This window comes from Sinohyriopsis cumingii, chromosome 12, assembly GCF_028554795.1.
Source record: "Sinohyriopsis cumingii isolate HCF-2022 chromosome 12, ASM2855479v2, whole genome shotgun sequence".
In the NCBI taxonomy this organism is placed as follows: domain Eukaryota; kingdom Metazoa; phylum Mollusca; class Bivalvia; order Unionida; family Unionidae; genus Sinohyriopsis; species Sinohyriopsis cumingii.
In genome coordinates, this window is record NC_142972.1 from 73,033,628 (window position 1) to 73,055,473 (window position 21,846).

The 21,846-nt window shown below is 32.9% G+C and overlaps 1 protein-coding gene across 1 annotated transcript in view; it reads right to left on the reverse strand.

Annotated features, from left to right (window-relative positions):
• Nucleotides 1-21,846, reverse strand: part of LOC149786740 (uncharacterized) — a 66,303-nt gene that overhangs the window by 10,327 nt on the left and 34,130 nt on the right. Inside the window, exons 5-9 of the mRNA XM_089977246.1 lie at nucleotides 12,832-12,961; nucleotides 11,081-11,232; nucleotides 4,666-4,755; nucleotides 3,289-3,378; nucleotides 2,427-2,600 (exon numbers count right to left, since the gene is read on the reverse strand). Coding sequence (XP_089833372.1) covers nucleotides 2,427-2,600; nucleotides 3,289-3,378; nucleotides 4,666-4,755; nucleotides 11,081-11,232; nucleotides 12,832-12,961 — 636 coding nt within the window. The remainder of the gene's footprint in view (nucleotides 1-2,426; nucleotides 2,601-3,288; nucleotides 3,379-4,665; nucleotides 4,756-11,080; nucleotides 11,233-12,831; nucleotides 12,962-21,846) is intronic.

Genomic DNA, 21,846 nt, shown 5'->3' on the forward strand with positions numbered 1-21,846 from the left:
CGGAATACAGAGAAAAAGGAAACATGGAATGTGTGAAATTTCGGCACTGGTATATTTATAATCGATTCATAGTTCATATAAATATTCAGAAATTACATTAGTTAAACACACAATATGAAGAAAGCATTATATTTAAAACTCGAAAATGTTTGACAAAGATTCCATTAGATACCGTCCCACTATGCTGAACCAGTCACGTTGTTAGTTGCATTTTATCAGACTTGTGATTGTAATACCCAGTTCAGTAGCCATGCTCATAAGGAATGGCAATGATTTAAGTAGCTTGGTACATATTTTACTCGTGTCCATTCATGCAAGTGTCTGTGTGAAAGGTAGAGTGACTATAGGAATAGCTGTACTGTTAAACATATGGCGGCTGAGCAACTCTGCTTTGAAATAATATAGCAGCTACCGCCGGCCTGTAATTTACCTTTGGTATAGTTGCTACTGTTCCATTGATAGACACCAAATACACACAAATTTGTGTGTTGCATATGTATATGTATGTGATAGTCAAAACTGGTCAACTTGTGGGGCCACGTATAATCCATTGTTGCCTCAAATCAAACGGCTAATTACAGTCTCAAGTCTCTAATGCTACAATTTCACAATACGTTATGTGATACACCATTTTATGACTATATAAGCTACATACTACAAGATAAAGCAGTGGAGGAAATGTATACATATGTCATAATTGTATCCAATACAAAATGTAGCTGAATTGTTTGATTACAGTGACTGCTCAATATAGAGTAGCTTCATCCATGGGACAATTATCCTGTATTTAAATAAATTAAATAATGCTGAATTATAGTATGACGTCGATGATTAAATAACTGAGAGTACTGGGGAGTGCATTCTGAAACAAATTACATTTGTAAGCATCTGTATTATAGTTCTAGTAAATGGAAAGGAAATGAAAAATCCCCAATCGCATCTAATCACCCGAAACCATGAAACTGAATATCTCATATTTGGTATCATATGCATCTGCAGTAAAGAAGGTCTTGCTCTACCTTTTGATTTCGTGCCTCACCTGGTATTTTCATGGCCTCTTATGGCAATATTTTGCTACGCAGATCAGTGCTAAGTAGCATCATATTTCAATAAAATAAACATGAAAATAGGTGTCGGAAGTTAACAAGTGTGTTGAAAGGAAACATACATATAACTTCAGACAAGGTTGCCAAAAACACAAATATAAAGTTAACTAGACAGGTCCTTTATTAGTGTCCTTACTGTGTGTAAATTCAAACTTTAAGATAATCCTTTCTCGGCAATCAGATTTATAATGGGTTGTCATCCACTACGTCTGCTATCACGGGAAATAGATGCTATAACGCATGGGATAACGAAAGGATGTTTAGAAGATTAAACGAAGTATGCAATATATAACAACGAAAATGCAGATGTGATTAGTTGTCATGTATAACGTTATCCATAGATGTATTAATTACAACCTTTCGATTTAGCAACGCTTACTTATGAATAGCCGTTTATGTGACCACGATGATGTTCCTTATGTACCAAATTTGGTTTTGTTTTTGCGTGTGTGTGTGTGTGTGTGAAGCAGAAGCAGTACTTTGTTATAGTCTATATGAGTTCCTGCTGTTCCATGTGAGTTGTTCCTGTTTTTGAGCGTGACTCTTGAATATTTCAAAGGACAAATCAAGGTGCATACGATGATAGTCCCTGTCAGAACGTCCTGGATATAGTACTTAGTAGCAAATTTGGGACTTTCAATGGTAAAAGTCAAACCGACCGTACCAAGGATATGTTAAGTTGCCAAGAGGTCCTTAAAGTTTGGGTACCAGAGGCACATGTTTTCTATGAAAACTCGGATTAACAGTACTGTAGATGGTTCAGCTTTTTCGATAAAAAACGTAAGGTTAGGGAGCGTATGTTGTAAACAATCCTGCATTCCTATAGTAACTATTTGTTAAGACAGTGCCTAAGGTTTGATATAAAAGTTGGAGAGTCTGAAGCTGGGAGCCAAATGTATTTCATAAATTAAAAACGTGACCACTTGATTGTTTATTATTTTGAAAACCATTTTAAAGTAGACGAAAACTGGCTAGCTGACGTTAACGGGATAGAACCGGATATGTGGCTTATAATGCTCAAATTATACACTAATCTGTGAATTCTATCATGTTTTATTCTTTTCGTTCGTCCAGGTGTTAGCTAGAGACATAATGATGAATACAAATTGCAGTAATGTTATAGGCAAAATACAACAACGGGGCAACGATATGATGCAGCTATATTAGACATGACGCTTTGCTTTGGAAATATAAAATATACTATAAAACGTTAGATCATTTGTTTCGAGTTCCTACTCAATTACCTTAAATGAACTTTTTGTCCATTTATAATTGTGTTCAAAGTATGCAGAAATAATCATATGAAGTGAGATGGCATACCTTCTGACTATATGTTTCAATCCCTTGTCCACAGAACAAACGCTGCTTTAGCTTTTGTTTATCTTCTTCAATTGACGTGGCATTCATGTTCAAATTCTCCATCAATTTTCCAATATCAACATACTTCATGCCATCAATTACGGTTCCCTCCGAGCGGATCACGTCTTGATTGGTCTGAAGGAAAACGAAATTTACCATTCTTCCCACAAATGTATAACCCCATACAAAACTCAGTCATAAAATGTAAACCAAATTCAAAAGTGGATTCCATGTCTTGATAGAAAGAAGTGAATTTTGCGCATTGCATGTTTATTCTCCTAAAATGTAAATTTCATTTTAGATAAACGTCTAAACCGCTATATCTCTAGCAAGTTGCAATTGTAATAAAGGCTTAATATTATCACTAATCGAAGCTCACCTTTTATTTACAAATATATAAATAAAAGGTGCAGTTCATTTGTAATCAAGCTTTACAAAGTGTGTACAAAGTCAAATGTATAATTACACCTCTAATAAAAAATGCACAATTACTGAAACAGAGATCATTGCACAGAAGCATATTTGTAAATACTATTTAAAACGCGGTTTCCTCTCTGTACACGAGCTAAACGGAGAGGAAGCGAACGAACTTAGGAGAACGCTTTGGTCCAGCTGCAGCACGTTTGAAATGTAATAAATACTTTATCTTTTGAATAGATGTTCATTAAATAAAAATTTTCATACCCAATGACAGACAAATTAAAGCATTTAGATCCAATGACTTTGATTTCATCTACTGATATTGATATTTGCTTTCTTCCGGAGACATTGATCTTATAGGTGAAACATGTACTACTGATATTTTCCTCTCTTGTATCGTTACCGTTTCAGAGCATTCATCTACTATGTCGCATCCCAGTTCAGCTTCAAAGTCGTTTGTCAGACATGGGTCATTATACCATCTTCCTTGCCCCTAAACGATGGAAGAAATGATGAACGCATTTGTTGGAAATGTTAATAATTGCCTTCACGTTTGGTTAATATCATTTAGTAAATAATGAGCAACATATCTTCTTTGCATAAAATTAATTGTTTCTTAAAAATGTTCATAACCTTTGCATAAATAATTTACGACAGGGTGTGGCATTTTGCTTTAGTTGACAGAATAAAATAAATTTGAAATGTGACAATGAAAATGTGCTTCAGGCAGTTAATTACTGTCGAAACATCAACCTCTATATGTGTTGAATACATGACATCAACTCTGCATTCACACATTTATGTGGCTACACCAGGCACATTTTATTTACTTACTAAAGTTTGACTAGAAAACACATTGATGCTGTCAAATCATGAACACAATTCTTTGAACAATGTATCCTCTCAATACAAGAATCATACCTTACAATCCGACCAGCATTGGTATAATTCAATATCACACTGCAATATTACATTAAGTTCCCACAAAATGGTAACAACTTTTTGTATTTACAGATGTGGTACCAATGCACGTAAGTAAGAGCGATCGATACAGGCATGGAAACGGACATTATCTCACACATGTGATAAAGTCAATCCATTTTATCAGATATTCTAATTTTTTTGCAATGATATTAATACTGTTGTGTATTCTCTCTTGAAGCAAGAGAGTGTTGAAGACGGTGATCACTTACGTTTCTATCAGCAATGTGTTCTTCTATTTAAGAAAACAAGATAGAGGTCCAGATAAAACAATATTACGAAAATACTCGATCCGTTAAAAATGGAAAATGAATGAGAAACCTTGTATTATCATTACCGAGTTTTAAGTGATATAAAATATAAATGAAGAGAAAATATAAAAAAAAAAAAACAAATACTGTATCGTTGATTTTAATCTAAGCAATAACATGTCGATAGGGTTTAATTTCTTCCATTTTTGTACTTTCTTGACACTGTACATACTTTTGGATACATCCGAAAGATATATACTCACAATAAGATATTTCATGAATCCCAGTTATAAGACATTATTGCTATGTAAATGAGTTATACTTATAGAAAAAAGAACTTAAAAGGCTTTGACCCTGTAGCAGTACTCTTCGTAATTAATAGTTTATAATGTTCGTACTTATTCTTGAGACACAAGAGAATATGTATGTATGTTGCACATAAGGACTAACATACATTTACATTTAGATTCACTGTCTATTCTTTGATTTGTAGACTGCGTGTACTTTGCAACTGTACTACTGCTATTTTCAAGCTCAGTTAATATTACCGTAATTGAAATTTCCTCTATAACATCACATCCCATTTCCAATGAATCCGACAGTTCCAAATATGTGTCGTCACCCGATCCGCCTTGCCCCTGAAAGATGGAAGGAATGAAAACTACACTGTTGGAAACGATAACAGTTGCATTCGCGGTTTGTGAGTTTATGTTTTCACCTAATGAGATACACCAGTTGCAATCACGGTTTGTGAGTTTAAGTTTTCACCTAATGAGGTACACCAGTTGTAGGGACGGTTTGTGAGTTTAAGTTTTCACCTAATGAGGTACACCAGTTGTAGTGACGGTTTGTGAGTTTAAGTTTCACCTAATGAGGTACACCAGTTGCAATCAAGGTTTGTGAGTTTAAGTTTTCACCTAATGAGGTACACAAATCCATTAGATTTAGTCAGATACACTGTCTTAACTCTGAGCATAAGCCATGTATGAATAATACAGAATATAATGTAGCATTTTGCATCTGTCTACAGAATAAAATAAAGTTTTAATTTAAAATTTAAAATGTGCATAACTCCATCAATTGAAAACACAAATTCGAAAGCAAACATGACATTTTAACAGGATTGTATTGTAAACCTTATTTTACATCAACTTTTATTTTTGTAGACATTCTAAGAAAACCACGAACAACATTTATTACAATACTGGTTCTGTATGACATTTATGCAATACCGTATTTTCTAAGAAACTGTTGAAAAACAATAATCATATTGTAATAACCAGAACATGTATAAACAAAGTTTATACCAATGTGTCCAAGCTGAACCAGCAACATTTCATTTGTTAACAATGCAACAATGGTTCGAATAATTTCGTTGCCCGGGTCCACTTAGAACAGCCGCGTCTATGTTAGCGGTGAACGTGTATACATACGTTTAGCCGCATATACGACGATCTAAGAAACTTTTAATGTGAAACCTTCCTTGGCGAGGGTAGGAAAATTTGCCACAGCGGTTATTTGGCTAGCTATGCTAGCGCAACCCAGTGTGTGACATTTGCTGCGTTCGCTAAAGTTTCAAAAGCAGCCTCGCATTTGTATTACCCTAGCTAACTATATTATATTACGGATAATGTTCTCTCGGAAGTTATGTTTTTGTTATCCATGTTTGTCATATTTCTTTCTATAGGTTTATCTTCAATGAACGTATTTTGGATACCTTAAGCAATCGCCAAGATATATCTTGGTCTTTGGAGATAATTTGATGATCCATCTAGCGACTTGTCATCCGAGTGTCAAACTAATCGCTTTCATATCATTGAAGAGATCATTTTAAGCAAGTTGATGAGAACAGATACAGCTTGATGCAAGATCCTGTCTGTAAAATACAGAGTCTACGCGATTTGCATTTTCTTTTCTTGGCTTCCAATCATATATCCAGCCGTATCCCAGGCTCACAATATTTACATTAGCAATAATAATGCTGGTAATCTCGGTCTGACCCGCTTTAGTGACAAACCTATTCAGTTTCTTGATTACGCGATAGCCACTGATACCTTTCGTCCGCAATTGTCACCATTCATTTAGTATACTTTCAGGTGGACTTTATAAATAAACATCAGAAATCAACAAGCGTGCATGGTGTTGTTGAACACTCTAATGCACACCAAATGATGTATATATATTCGCCTATCCAGATTATAATGATATTTTTGACAAAAACAGTAGCCGTTGACTAGCGCTTGAGAGCATTTCGCTCCGAGTTTATTCCGCGTACAGACACATAGGAAATGCTTGATTGACACTGCCATAGCCAGTAAATCAAAATTAGTTAATGTATAACAACCTCGGACGAGATGTACCAGGTAGTCGAATCGCTCTGCCTTAGGGTTTTCTGAATGTTTTATCGGGTAATCAAAGGGATTTTCATTTTTTATTACATACGATACGCTGACCGCCTCTAGAAGAAAAAAAAAAAAACAACCAACAAACAAATAATGTCGACAATTTCCATCGACCACATATTTCAACGACACTTTAGATACAGTTCAGATGGTACCTAACACTCACGTTTGCAACCTCTTAAGCTGCATTAACTAGCAAAACAGGAATTTGCATGAGGATTAGAACGATTCAAAGTTACCCACAATCAGTTTTTTGATTCTCCCTCTATTAAGATTTTAACTAGGTCCACACGTAACAGGTTCCCATCAACGCGAGTACAAGCACCAGTATATATTATTTTATATATTATTCCACGACCAAGTATACATCACCAAATATTGATACTACCAAGTTGATGTTATATGCATTTGTGCGTAGCATACACACTCGCATGGTGACCTGCTAATTAATTATTATCTAGCATCACATTCATTATGCATTCCTACGAAATAAATCATGTTATATAGGATTAGGTATATGTAATTACAAGCATACACCAAACAATACGGAATGTGCTATCCCTGGATTCTACAGGAGAATGATTGATAATACCAGGCATAATGCAAATGAAATACGAACACTACTGTTATACAAGTTAGAGTATTTTTAATTCTTACTACAAAGCGATTCGAGCCATTGGCAGCGGATAAACGGCACCCATCGAAACTGGTGCAGTTTACCTGCTGCCATTGATTTGGATCTCCGTTGAGTGTGTGCATGTGTGCGTTATGTCTTCCCAAATATAAGGCAATAGGTTTAAACCTTATATTGACTAGGTTAAGTCCTTTCGCCTCCGACGAACATTTCTCCCTGAAACGACTTAGCTTACAATCCCTTAAGATTTTTGTAATATGCTATTCATTGTTGAACAAACACTTTACAGTTTAGTTATGACAAACATATGTAGAGAAAAAGTGTAGAGAGGCAAGATAAACTTATTAGTAAACATAAGAACAATTTGTTTATATGAAGGCAGATTTTCAGAATTTGTTTAATGGTACCTTACATGTCTGGTAGAAAAGCAATTGTAAACATTCTGATTGAAAAATGTGTGTACCGCTTTGTGTGAAGTTAGGCATGAACTTCGAGCAATTTACAAAATCGGCAAACAATGATTTTTTTCCGAGTTGTCGGAATGACAAATACATAGGATTGAATGAATGCTGAAAACAATCAGGCATATCATCTACAAATTAATATCAAACACAGCTAAGGACTTCAGCCGGATGAAGTAATGTGATCTTATATCTTGGAAACAAACTAAGCCAATTTGATGTAAGATCACATCAATAATATATGTGAATAATGCTAAATATCTCATACATCGAGATCTTATTGATTTAAGGCCATATATAAATATGATCAAAATGGAAGATTAATGTTCACGACAATCTCAACTGTTATGTATGCTTATATATTCTGTAACGTTTGGTATATGATGGTATTTATTTCATAATGTTCATTCTTGGTCGCAAACTTTGCAAAGAATGTTTTATTCAAAATTGTGTACGTAATTTGGCTCTGTTAAAAACTCAAGTTAGGTAGGATCTATTTGACCTATGTGTGGAGAATTAGTATTACTACTCGTAATAATAAGACTTAAAATGGCGCGTATGGCGTAATTTCTGAGTGGCAGATGGGATATGGAAATTTCAAGAAGAATCCTGTGCATTCCCAGTGGTTGCGCGAGGTCATGTAGATATACGCAGTTTGTACTAAATCAATAGTTTATGTTATTACACGTGGTCAAGTGCGAACCACAGTCGCAAAGTATGGTGTATAAAAGGAGAAAATTTGGCGTTCAGTTTCAGTCCGTTTTCTGGAATCATTCATGCTTCTGTGTTCTTGATGTAAGTCTGTAGAGGTATTTTATGTTGAAGAGAAACATATGTTTTCACTGTTCAGTGGTGATAGAAAGTGCTCATTATTCGGACTATCAAATTATTCTGGAACTATTTTAAATTATTCGAAAGAATTCTGGACAACACCATCTTGACATTTCACATTCTTGGATGACCATTATGTACGTTTCTTTGACGACATAGTCGTAACACAACAAATCCAATGCAGAAAATAACAGGATTTCACTCATTGCCGAACTTGTTTGTGATCTTGGTATAATAAATTCATGTTCAATAGTTATTTTGTTTTTTTCAAATTCGGATTAGACATGTAATATATAAAACTTACATTCATTCGGTTGCAAGAACGCTCAGTTTGGATGCTTGAATATTGCCTTTTATTCCATCCTTCGGAGATATTTATGTCATAATACCATATTTCAAGTTTGACCTTACTCTAAAAGGAAAGGTGGTTTCCAGAGTGTACAAAACTCAGAAATCAAATGTAAGATTACTGATTATCATTGTTGATATTAATCATATGGAAGATAGACGGGTATCCTAATGGTGCATGCTAAAATTGGATAAAGATATTGAACCTGTCATCCAGAGTGATATGGAGTAACACAAAGGCCAAATTACTGACTACATACTATAACACACTTGGCTTTAAGGCCAGGCGAGATATTAATGTCCAAAAGAACGAGTACATATAAGAAGGATGTTATTTTATAAGACTATATTCATTGCTAAGTTACAGAGGTGCTCTGTTTAGATGAAATTAATTAGGTATTAGGGTCGTAAGGCACGTGTCAAAATTCCAAATTTAAGAGAGTTAAGAAAAAGGATATATGAACACTTAATACATATTTTCAAAACATTTCAAATGTGTTGCCAGCAAAAATCTACAGTAACCAGAATGACGATTACACTATGCTATTTTAAATTACAGCAGGTGCTAACATAGACAAAGCGATGTAGGCATTTCTGAAGAAAAAAAGAACAAACAAGCAAAACAAAACCACACAAAATAAATGAGTGATTTAATGTGAGGTTATCAATATGAAGAGATTACATTTTCTTATGGCGCTTTGGAAAAGGGCTATACAGGAATACTGAAGGCAATTGTTGTGCTTCGTTGACTTTTTAACGGAGTTAATTCAGATGGAAGTTCGTGTGTGTGTGATTTAGATTTTTAACGTAGCTTTACATTTCTTTTAGTCATATTGCTACGATGTCTGTAGTGGGGCAGTTTATATTGATGTCTAGCACTGGGACATCATGCCGCAGACATGTAGCATGATATCCCACTCATGCACATTATCCTGATACCAGGCCGACCAGTCCTAAAAATAACCTCTTAATGCAGAGCGCCAAGCGAGGTAGCTGTTAGTACCATTTTAAAAAGTAATTGGTATGACTCGGCTGGGGATCGAACCCGCGACATCCCTCATCCGAGGTGGACGCCCTATACACACATAATATTTGCAATTAATCGCCATTACAATTTCGTGGCTTTGAATAACATATTTCATCTCTAGGCAATGGTACAAAGCTCATGAAGTAAAATAGTTTACTTATACAATGTGACTTCCCACTATGATTGCATATGCATATATACATATGTATATATATATATATATATATATATATATATATATATATATATATATATATATATATATATATATATATATATATATATATATCCCTAAAATAAACAAAATGTAAAACTAGTATTGTTATGGAACGTTTTATACATCGGACGTTTGGCACCATGCCAGGAAATAACGAATAGGAGATTGAGAGAAACACAGTTAGTGGACATGACTACATAAAGGGAAATATATCTGCAGCATTTTTTGATTTCTACTCTGCAGTTTAGGAATAATGTTGCAAGGGATATATAGGTAGAAGCAGTAATATATGGAGTGTGGGTTTCATGGTAAGCGTGGAGGGTAATGTGATTATATAGGTGAGTGATCAAGGTGTTTGTAAGGACATCAATCTTTTCAAATGAGTTGTAGCATTTACAGTATTTCCGAGTCTGCAGGCCAAACTATACACCTGCTCCCATTGCTCCTATATCCCACCATGTAGCATGTGCTTTTCCTTTCTTTATGTGGGAAACATAGTTAAAAATGGTTTCTAAAATTCCATTTATCATTTCAGGAGGCATGGTAATATGCAGACGGACGGATGGACAGTGTGTATCACAACATTCCAACTCATTCATGGTTTTATCAACATTGATTCATAATTAAATGACTGATTGACCTCAGTTACAAAGATATTGTTTGCATGTGCATAAAACAACTCCCGTTGTGCGCTCCAAACGGGTTGGAGGGAATGCTATTATATCCTATCTTCTGTTATATAGTGCAGGTATGACAATATTTTGCTTGACATTATTACAAATGCTACACTCTTACTGAAAGGTCAGATTAATACGAGTACCTGTAGTTTACAGAGACAGAAATTTCATCTTTACCATAACCAGTTTCTACTTTTGACAATATGTGTTGTCCTGGAGGAGCTTTTAAAGATTCATGCAGCTATCCATGTAAATGCGCTATGAAACTGCTATAAACCTATGCATCAACCAAACCTTTGACGGTAATGAAGAAAAAAAACCATTAAAAATATACTAGTAAACTAGTCATGTAACGTCACAACAAACCTTGTTTTCTGTTGGCGTACCATCTATCGCTGGGTTTGTAGAAGTCTCTTTTTTGCTCTGTTTGTTTGGACCACTTTCATAAGCGTTGCCCACATTTTTTCTAATAAGGTTTCTTCCTGTTAATAGCAGCCTTCTTTTTCTGAGTGGTTTAGCTTCAAGAAATTAGAAAAGAAAAGTAACGCTAAGTCCTTAATCTAATGTGTCTTGGTCCTGATACGATGTAGTCAAGCGTGTGCTTAAAGTGCCGCTAAATACCAACCATCACAAACAAATTGTAAAAGTTACCGCTAAAACGTAACAATTTTAAGGATGAATGAAAAAAGTGAAACATAAATTTGTATCAAGATCTACATTTTATTCCAATGGACGCAGAACAGATAACAATGTTTCAATTGCATCGAAATTGCGATAATGTGTCTAAAACTATGAAAGTATGATTCATCGAATGTTTACTCATATGCTCTATAAATATAAACCATGACAGAATTTAGAGGGAGAAGGACTGTTTAGAGAACTCCAAACAGTGCATTTTTATGTTTGGCCTGAGGTCGAAACAGATTAGAAATATGTCAAACAGATTAATGTAGCAGTATAAGCATAACCTGGTGCTTGTATAATTAGTCTTTAATAAAATTAAATTAAATCGTTAGATTTGATAGTTATAGGTCATTAATTTATCGCTGAAGGAACACCTGTTCTCAATGTCCAAGGCGATCAAACAATTTCGACTTGGTAACATAAAGTTTTTGATCGCTACTAACGTTTCCATGTAGGTTGCTGAATTAGACTAATGTTTAGTAGGTATGTGGAAGGGTGAACTCATAGAGAGACGATATGATTACGGTACCAAACAGTTAGCAGACTAGTTATACATGTTGCCGAAGAATGCGATAATTGAATGTTGGTGTATTGATGCTTACACTTTTATGGTCTATCTCTGTTTCAAATTCCAGTGCTTTTCTTTTCTCCGCACGATAACTGACGTTGACTTTGTCTTTTCATGAATTAGTTTCGCTCTTCAGAGCTCTATATAAATTTCAGTATCTTTTTTCGTAAAGATAACTTCAAATATGTTAAAATAGTGTAGTTTCATGGTGCATTACTTATAAAATGGAGTTCAAATTTAATATCATTGCGTTTCAACCACGACATTCTTACCGAAAACGCACAACTAAGGCTTGGGAAAGTGAGTAAAATTATGTTACTTGGTAGGCCAATCATGGTTAAAGTATGCTTTTGCTTAAGTTTATAATATTGCATATTTTATTCGGTATAAGTAGGAAGAGTAAACTAATGATTTGATTTTTATTCCCATATATCAAATGTAACATGTTCTCGCGCCTATCATCACTTGCAATGACAAAATCATAGCGCAATTGGGCGGAGCCAGTTTTACGTATCCTTCTAAAGGAATGGGTATTTGCATGTTTTTTATACAATTTTACTTAATTGACTGTTTAAGCGAATATTGCGAAGATGATAAAATATTAGGTATATACCTTCAATTGTGCCTATTTTCTACCTCTTCTTACCCACGTTATGGCAGGAAAGACAAGTCATTTTATCTTTTAATATAAGAACTATGTATTACATCATTCCCCGTGGAAGACCAATACTCTCTGCTCACTCAAACAACACAGGCCAAGAAAAAAAAAAGCAAAACAAAAAAAAAAAAAAACAAACACAAAAAAACCCCAACAACAAAAACAACCATTTTGAATAGAAGACAAAACATATTTGTAGTATTGTACCTTCTGTATCTTCATTTGTCTGGGCAGCTTCATTTATCATAAGTCCTTCGAACATCGCAGCTATTCGTTTCACTTTGGGTCTAGTTGAAACCTCTACATCTGTGTCATCATTGTTGTTTTTGTTTAACTTCTGAACAAATAAATGTATATTTGTGAAGTGTTAATCGGCTACGAGTTTTATTCTTAGATAATTGATCATGATTCGTTGTTAACAATATATAAAAAAATTTCAAAGCGTACATACTCACCTAGAAATTTGCTGACATTCTGTAATATATGGAAGAAAGTATCATACTACGGATGAAAATATATCATACCAAAAGTGAAACGAAAAAAAAAATGTCTTCGTTGCTAAAATAATTTGTTTTCTGTGTTTATATAAACGTGGTGTTCGAAATCATTGTATAGTTCGCTAATATAAACCTATATTTCAAATTTGACCAAAACATAATATAGATATTACTTTCTAAGTACAAGCAAACTCAGAAAACGAGATGTGAAACCTCAAACCTCTCTCAAGGAAATATTGATTTCGATATATTTATGATAAAGCCCAAGTTTCAGGTTTATTTAAAAAGATATAAAAATATGGTCTGCAAAGCACACAAAAAACTGAGCCATATGGATGCGAATATATGTCATGAATAGTTGTGTACGTTGCTCACCGTCAAACACTTCTAAGAGATTGATGATGTAAATCCAATTGCAAGTTCGATCAAAATGATTGGATTATAAATAATGTCTTCAGAATAGCTAAACGTTCAACTGTTAAGGTGGAAGATTACATCATTAGGTTGTGTTGATTTGCTATTGACTGAACTTTCTATTGTCATTATGATATAAACTCAAATGTCCAATTTAATGGATTTCGATTCAAACAAAGGTCTTCAGAGCAGTGACAGGTGTAGGAAACCCGATCCACAATCGCCACATTACTGCGCGCGAATGTCATTCATATCGAGAAAGAATTTTTCTTTATATACACCTATAGTCAATGTTTCTTAACACATTGTATCCGGCAAATGTACTTCATTGTGTAAACGTTCAAATCATGGCAACAAACGCAGGATCAATTGACTCTACCAGCAAGTGCGTTAACAATGTCCAGGTAACAAAACTTATGAGCACTTTTTGATTTATAACCTTTACGATACATTAGACAGTCTCTGAATAGTAAATTGGTATGTAGAATTAGACACTTAACGGAACGTTTAACTATATGACGTAATTTTAATTAAGCCATTTTGTTTACATGATTACTCAAAGGGTTTAATGAGGTAAATAATTATTTTAATTCAGTATGAATAAGCAATAACGTATAATTTACTTCTGCGCTTACATATTTGCTTTACTTTTTTTTTAAAAATATTGGAGCAAAATGTAGAAAATTCACATATTATCAATGTTACAAAACCAGACAGAGTAAGAAATGTTTTCTGATCCAATAATTCCACAACCTGTCTTCAATGGGTTTAGACTGTAGAGTAAAATGGTTATTGATGCATGAAATATTCGTCTTCTATATGGGGTGTACATATTCGGAACCACAGTCTGGCGATATCCATCCATATACATTCTGCCAGATAGAGTAAGAAATGTTTTCTGAATCAAAAACTACACAACGTGTCTTCATTGGGTTCAGATTGTAGAGCAAAATGATTATAGACGCATGATAAATTCGTCTTCTATATGGAGTATACATATTTTGAACCGCAGTCTGGTGATATCAACCAGTATACATTGTGACAAAAGAATATCACAACGGTATGTATTAAGCTTATAAGGAGAACGTGAGGAGCCCCGGTTTACATAAGCCACTGGAGTCACACAAATTATGAAATTAAAACTTCGAAGAGTCACCATATGTCAGTGGTAAACAATGAATGAGGCACATCCACAATCCTTACACAAAAATTTTGTTGTTGGAGAGGACATATGTTCAGATCATTTAATTCACAAGCCAATTCCGGGTCAACGAAACGGTGCAAAAAACGCTGGATGTCATCATTCCCCACATGAACATTAAAGTACTTTTTTCGTAAAATACTGTATTGACGACTACAGCGCATTTCGCTGTAGTTATAACAGGTAAAACACATTTAGTCAAAATAAATGCATGTAATAGTTCTAAATGCAATTATCGCAGTATGATGTATTAAGGTGTGATGTACTTTTATGGCTGAACATTTTACTTGCAGAGTTAATGGCTTAACGGGTTAGTTAATGGCTTTTCAAAAATATAGAGCATAATACTAAAGGAAATTATTATATCAACCATTATATATCTTCTTATAAACAATATCAACAAACAATACAGGATATCGTATATGATGTTGGAATATTATCTATATATATTTTATTACAGTTACAGACCGAGATAATAAATAATTTTAATGTATGTTGTTCGCATGTAGTATTTATTGCAATGTACTATTTATGGACATAAATTTGTTAAGCTAATACATGCTTACCCGCTTGAATGTACCTTATAAATCGATTTATAAGTTTATAACTTTGTTTATCTGGCATTATCTAATTGGTAAATGCAAACTATGTTACTTTCTTTAAAGTGTGTTAATTTAATGAGTGAAATTTGAATTATGCCCGCTTGAAATAACTGTTGCACTATAATTCAATATTGTTATAATTTGTAGAATACAAACTAAATAAAGCATAAGGAATAAAATGCATATCAAAAGAGCTTTTTCAAAAAAATGGCTAAGATATAAATACAATAAGTAACTTTTTTATGTAATACTTTTCAACTATATATAGCGAATTAGGAGACGTAACGTCTATAAAAGGAAACATCATTTGCTACAAAATACCCAAAATGTCTAAATTCAATTTTTGTTTAATAAAATTCATTACTAAATAAATCCAGAATGCTATTTACATTTTCTTGTGTTTATGGATTCTTGCTTTTAAGAAGAATTGTATACGTTTACTCCACTGTAACCCAAATTATACGATTTTAAGTTATATTTGCATAACACTGACTGTAATAAAAATAAAAAAGTATCCTGTCAACTAAATAATCATTTATTGCATTTCTTTATGTGTTATACTTATAAATGTCAATGAAACCCCTAAATTAATGAAAAGTTCCTTATGAATGTCAAAACCGTAAATGTACTGAGCCTTCCTGAACCGTGAATTTGTCTAAATGGCCTTGTCCAGAAATCTTTGGAAGAAATGTGTACCAGTTCCAAAATAATAGCATTGTCTTAATAATGAGCACATTTTATTCCAATAAGTAATCCAAACGAATGTGTTTTCTCTCGTATAGGATCTACATACATAATATAACAGGTCTGTAGAGTTAAAACAGGAACACAATAAGAGTGAATGAGTCCATATTTGGAATTAATTTCTTTGCTTATTTTTTCCTTATACACTCCGTGAATACAAAAATATGAACTTGCCATTGTGGAATTAGCATCTTATGTATTAAATAAGAGTTTTCGTTCAATTGGGCTGTATATTCCATATTATCTATTACACTGTCAAGTATACTTTAGCTTCGTTTTCCTCCGACATTAAAATATATGAATTAGAAAATCTGAATTTGCGAATGTTTTAATGTAATTGTGAAACATAATCAACCCAATATAAGCAATACACGAACAGTTTGATTCATCTTATGCTCACATAATCGTTCCAAAGAAGTAATTGCTTATTATCTCAATATTTACAATCGACACCTCTTTTAGTTCTTGTAGATGAACAAATGTTCATGGATATGCTGGAATTTGCTTTTTCTATTATTGCCATTGATAGATGAAACTCCTTAATTTCAATTTTTTGTTTAAAAATCTACCTTACAATTGTATTTGTAAATTCATATCATGTTTTATCCAATCATTTTGTACCAATATGAATATAATACAGGTGTAATTTAAATAAAGTAGGAAAGGAATCTTAACATTGATTTGGTTGATATTTTCTCTCGAAAACTGGATATTGCATTGTGCGCTGTATATATTCACTAAATCATCACGGTCAAAGTTCAGATTCAATTCGTTACAATCATTCAGTGGATTGCAAGTTTAACAATAGTCTTCTTTATAACACCTTGTTATTTTTTAACTCGAGTATGACTATTATGTCCGGCAATAGTTGAAAAATATCTAATGGCGATTGGTATGAGTATATTCGTACGAAGAAAATTGTATATCTTTGAGAAAAGGTTTTAATCTTTTGAAAGAACCTTTGCAAAAACGTTCTAAATTTCTTGAGATTTTAAATTCTTTATGCTATATATTTCAAATATATCCATTTCACAATAAAAACTTGATTCTATAACGTTTATCAGTCATGGGAAGAACTGTGATACAGCAAAATATAATTCATGCTCAATATTAGGTTTGGAAGCAATACAAGACCAATTCATAGTCTTACAGTCACCGGTTTTATGAATTGAAGATTGATAATCACTTCAAATATTCTATTAATCGACCCCATTGGAAAACATGAAACATACATGTATATCACGTACAACATTTTATCCCAGCAGTTTTATGACCGCAGAGTTGAGAACAGTGTTTCAATCCCAATGGTAATAATATAGCCCAAACTATGAAAACATGAGACACTCGTCATAAATCTTAAAACAATATAAGTACATAAATAACAACAGACACACAGGCACATAGATTGTTCATGACTACTTCAAATGCAAAATCTGAGAATGGATGATACGGAAAAAAGACAATATCTTAATTTCTGCCTCCAAAAGTATCAAACGTACACTTGATTTATGATATTTAATTTAATCAATGTTTCTTACTATAATATTACGTCTGCAGCGGTTTCGTTTACATTGTAAGCAATCTGGCTTACAGTAGCTAATAATGAAATAACGAAAACCTACAACAGTTATAACGAAATCAAAGTAAAAAAGACGACATTAATAATATAAACGCGTGCATTGATTGAAATAACAACAAAAACATTAAATGAACAATTAAGCACAAAATATTTCAACAGAGACTCAAATCAATTATGTACGATTCTTGGTTACAAGCTGCTCATAGAAGAGTTGAACAATAACATACTTGAATGTTTGCGCGGTAAAGAAAATATTCATTGAATTATTTATGACATTCTGATATGCATCCCTGCCCTATCTGATGATAATCAAGACTACTGGAATTAATTAAGAACATTCTATATTTGTTTTACGTGCTCTAGGACATGTATGATCAGTTGGAATTCAATTTAGAAAACTATAATTATATATTGCATTCTCACTTTGCATTGTAGATACATAAATTGTTTTTGTTGTTGTTCAAAGTGTTGGATTCACCTTCTTTCTGTTTCATATTTTTAGACAAACTTTCGTAACATGATGCATACTATACGTTCAGCCCTTTCAACAAAAAAATAGTTTCATGTTTATGATGGATTTATAATTTCCGAAAGTAGATTGTGTTTACATGTATAACTATCAAATTCTGAATACCATGTTATTATATATCTATATCTATATATATATATATATATATATATATATATATATATATATATATATATATATACATATATATATATATGTATATATAGTTGCAAAATATCACATACATGTGTTTATGTCAATAATAGCATTGTTACAAGTTTGCATGTGGTATACTGTGTCTAGCTTTGCATGGATAATAAGGCATTTTTAAAATAAAAAAGTTTCAGCTGTAAGGTACTACGTAAATCTGACTTCATTTTAAATTACATGTATTGATTAAGATATATATGTCATGCCACAAAGTTATCCCGAACATATTTGAGAATAAGTATATTCTCATGTATCTGCATGATTTCCTTGCTGTCGTACTCATACGATTCGTAATATCTGTTTCAAAGCAATTTGATAATATAGAATGAACATTACCTGGTAACTACACAATTGTAAACAAGCAAAAAAAAAAAAAAAAAAAAAAAAAAAAAAAAAAAAAAAAAAACCACTGATGCGTTATTTTTAGAATGACGTAAAAGAGCAGTTGCAAATACAAATCCTCTATGGTAACAAATAAAAGAAGATAAAAGGGTCAAGTACAAAGAATTATAAGGTTCGTTAAGTGATAACACGTAACCCCAAAAGTAACTCATCGAAGTAATAGTTAGCATATATATTGGAAAAGGGAGTCCTGAAATAATCCTTAAATTCATCGGATAAACGACATATCAGTTTATCTATCAAGGGTCATAAAAGGGTGCTGTATATGAAAGCAAAATTAAAATATAAACAACACTATAAATCGGATACATATTTTATCTTAGCTATTGGTTGGATACAACCAATGTTATAACCTACACATCAAATGACATAAGCGAGGACCCACATTCCAACCAAACACAGTGATCAAGAGTGTAGATCTACGTAACTGAGTGCACATGAATCACTACCTTTGGTTACTGAATTTGAACTAGACTGCTAGAATTTGAAAATACTGGTCAGTCAGTGTAAAATGTTACTTTCCAAATGTTATTGGAGAGAACTTTGGCTAAGGCATATGTGTTTAGATAATGTGGGAGTCTTCAAGCAGGAAGATATCGACGTGAAGGTGAATGTCATACAAGGACCAAAAGCTTACCATTGAGATTTATGATTTGTCACTAGTTAGGTCTGTATGTGATAATAGTAATCAATGACTCCATAAACATACACATATCAATAAGCATGATTAATATTCACCTCGGTGCAAGACTATTTATATTCGGACACTAAATCATATCCATATCCACACACTGTACGTATATCTATGTAGAATAATTATTGTACTACGAGCTAAACATATACTATCTACCATTTGTACCGTTCATATTTTATTGTCTCACGCAGTAAGGTTCGACATTCAGGGAAACAAGCAACTTAGCTAGCAAATCACATATAATGAAGTAAATGGGGATGACCAATCATTGAATTCACATCAGAACATTAGCATATTAATTGCTAGAAAAAATGTGAATCGAAATTAATAATTGTGTTATTTCAATTAAAAAAAAATCATAATTTCATAAATACATACCTAAAATGTACCATATTTCCAAATCATTGTCGAAAAACCCACGTTGCATTATCTCAAAATGATGTTGAAGGAACAATTGAATATTCTATATGACTACATTTACATAATTATATTTACAAGGTTTATGTTTGAAAATTACAAATGTCATGATAACGAACTTAGAAAATTGGCAAATGTACATATTAAAATAATATGAAAAATGGAAATATATAATATGTCAATGCATATTCATGTTTATCCTTACCTATGCTTTAATATGCAAAACGTAAAACTTCTCAACACTGTAAAGGTACAGTGTCTACTGAAACCTGTGAATGCAGTCAATGCTTCAACAAATACCATATTGGTGAAGCTAGCAAAGCCTACAATTAAACACAAACAATTTTACCTATGTAATTGGCACTTTTTTTAGCTGTATAAAGTTTAGGATCATGCGATTTATTATATTAGGATTTACTTTAAGCTACAAGAAATATTGTTTCAAATAAATCTTGACAGAATCAAATGTAACAATTATAAAAACCTTTTATCATATTACTTGATACCCGCTGTATGCCAAATCGGATAACCACAAAAAAGAAAGAAGAGCTTAAAGATTAATAAATCTTATGGGGAAAAGTAAGTTTAAAGTCATCCATTTGATAAAGTGCTATGAGTAAAATCAACTCAGGTTGATCACTTCTCACTTATAATCCACACAGTGGATCAACATAGACGAATGTAATGGCTTTTGTCGGAAATTAAAACCACCGGCAATAATACAATGTCCATAAAATTACTTAAATAACGTATATTAAGAATGTTAGTATGGCGAATAACTTTGCTCTACAAACGTCGAACTATAATAGCGTTGCTTTCTATTACGACTAAATAAAGACTTTTCTGATATTTATTGCATACATAAAACATGAGCAATTATTAAAAGTATTTTAAAAGTGACCTAGTATATTGAGAAAAGCAATGTGAAGCCGTTGAAAAGCAAGCAGTATGTATGAACGTATATACGTATGTAGTTTAACCGTATATCAGCACAATCCTGGATTTTTAGTGCCCAATAAGTTTAGGTATCCAAAGACACGAAGAGATGACTGTATGAATGAGGTATAACCTAATCTCTAAAAACAAAAACAGGATCAATCATATGCAAGGACAGCATTAATAGATGGAAACATAATGTGTTCAGTTAGTTTGAGAATAATATTAATTTTCATGACACCAGCGATAACGGGCAAATACTATATTTGATGTGACCGAGACGAATACAATTAATGATAAAAATGATTTATGGATAAAGGTCATGAAGGAAATTTATGCAAGAGCGTTGTGGTATACAATGGAAAATTTAATAATTTTAACATACACATAAATAAGAATGTTATGCAAAAGTAAAGAAAATGTAATATGAAAGATATTATTAAATACAACGCATCCCAAAATTCCTTCTAATCAAATGAAAACTATTTTAACATAAATGTGATAAGATGATACAATCATAACTTTTAGTTATGCTGGTAACTTATAATCCAAAGGTTATATAAGCTGATAATAATACATAGTATTCTAAACACAAGCGCAATATACAATAAAACACTAGCTCTTTCTGGAGAGAATAATTCAGCCACATTTATCCCTAGAGCACCAAAGACTTCGCTCTGATAACCATGCCCAATTCAAAATACTAGTTTTCTATGCATTTCGTTTGATGTCGTTGTTGCTGTTTCCAGCACGTTGGCAGTTTCCAGCCTTTCTAACCGAATAATTATCTCAATATATCTACCCCAAAAATATGTCACTTGTTCCTCCAACCCAGTACTAAGACAATTATCGGCATTTGCGCGTGCTTCATTGTTTGAAAGTAATGGAGGTAGAGCTTTTGTGTTCTTGGTGTTCTTTTTCCCAATGGACACTAACTATACCAAACAGACAGATAGGGTCGCCTGTAATTGTGTGCCTATTTATTCAAACCATACATATAAGGTTGCTTTTAATTGTA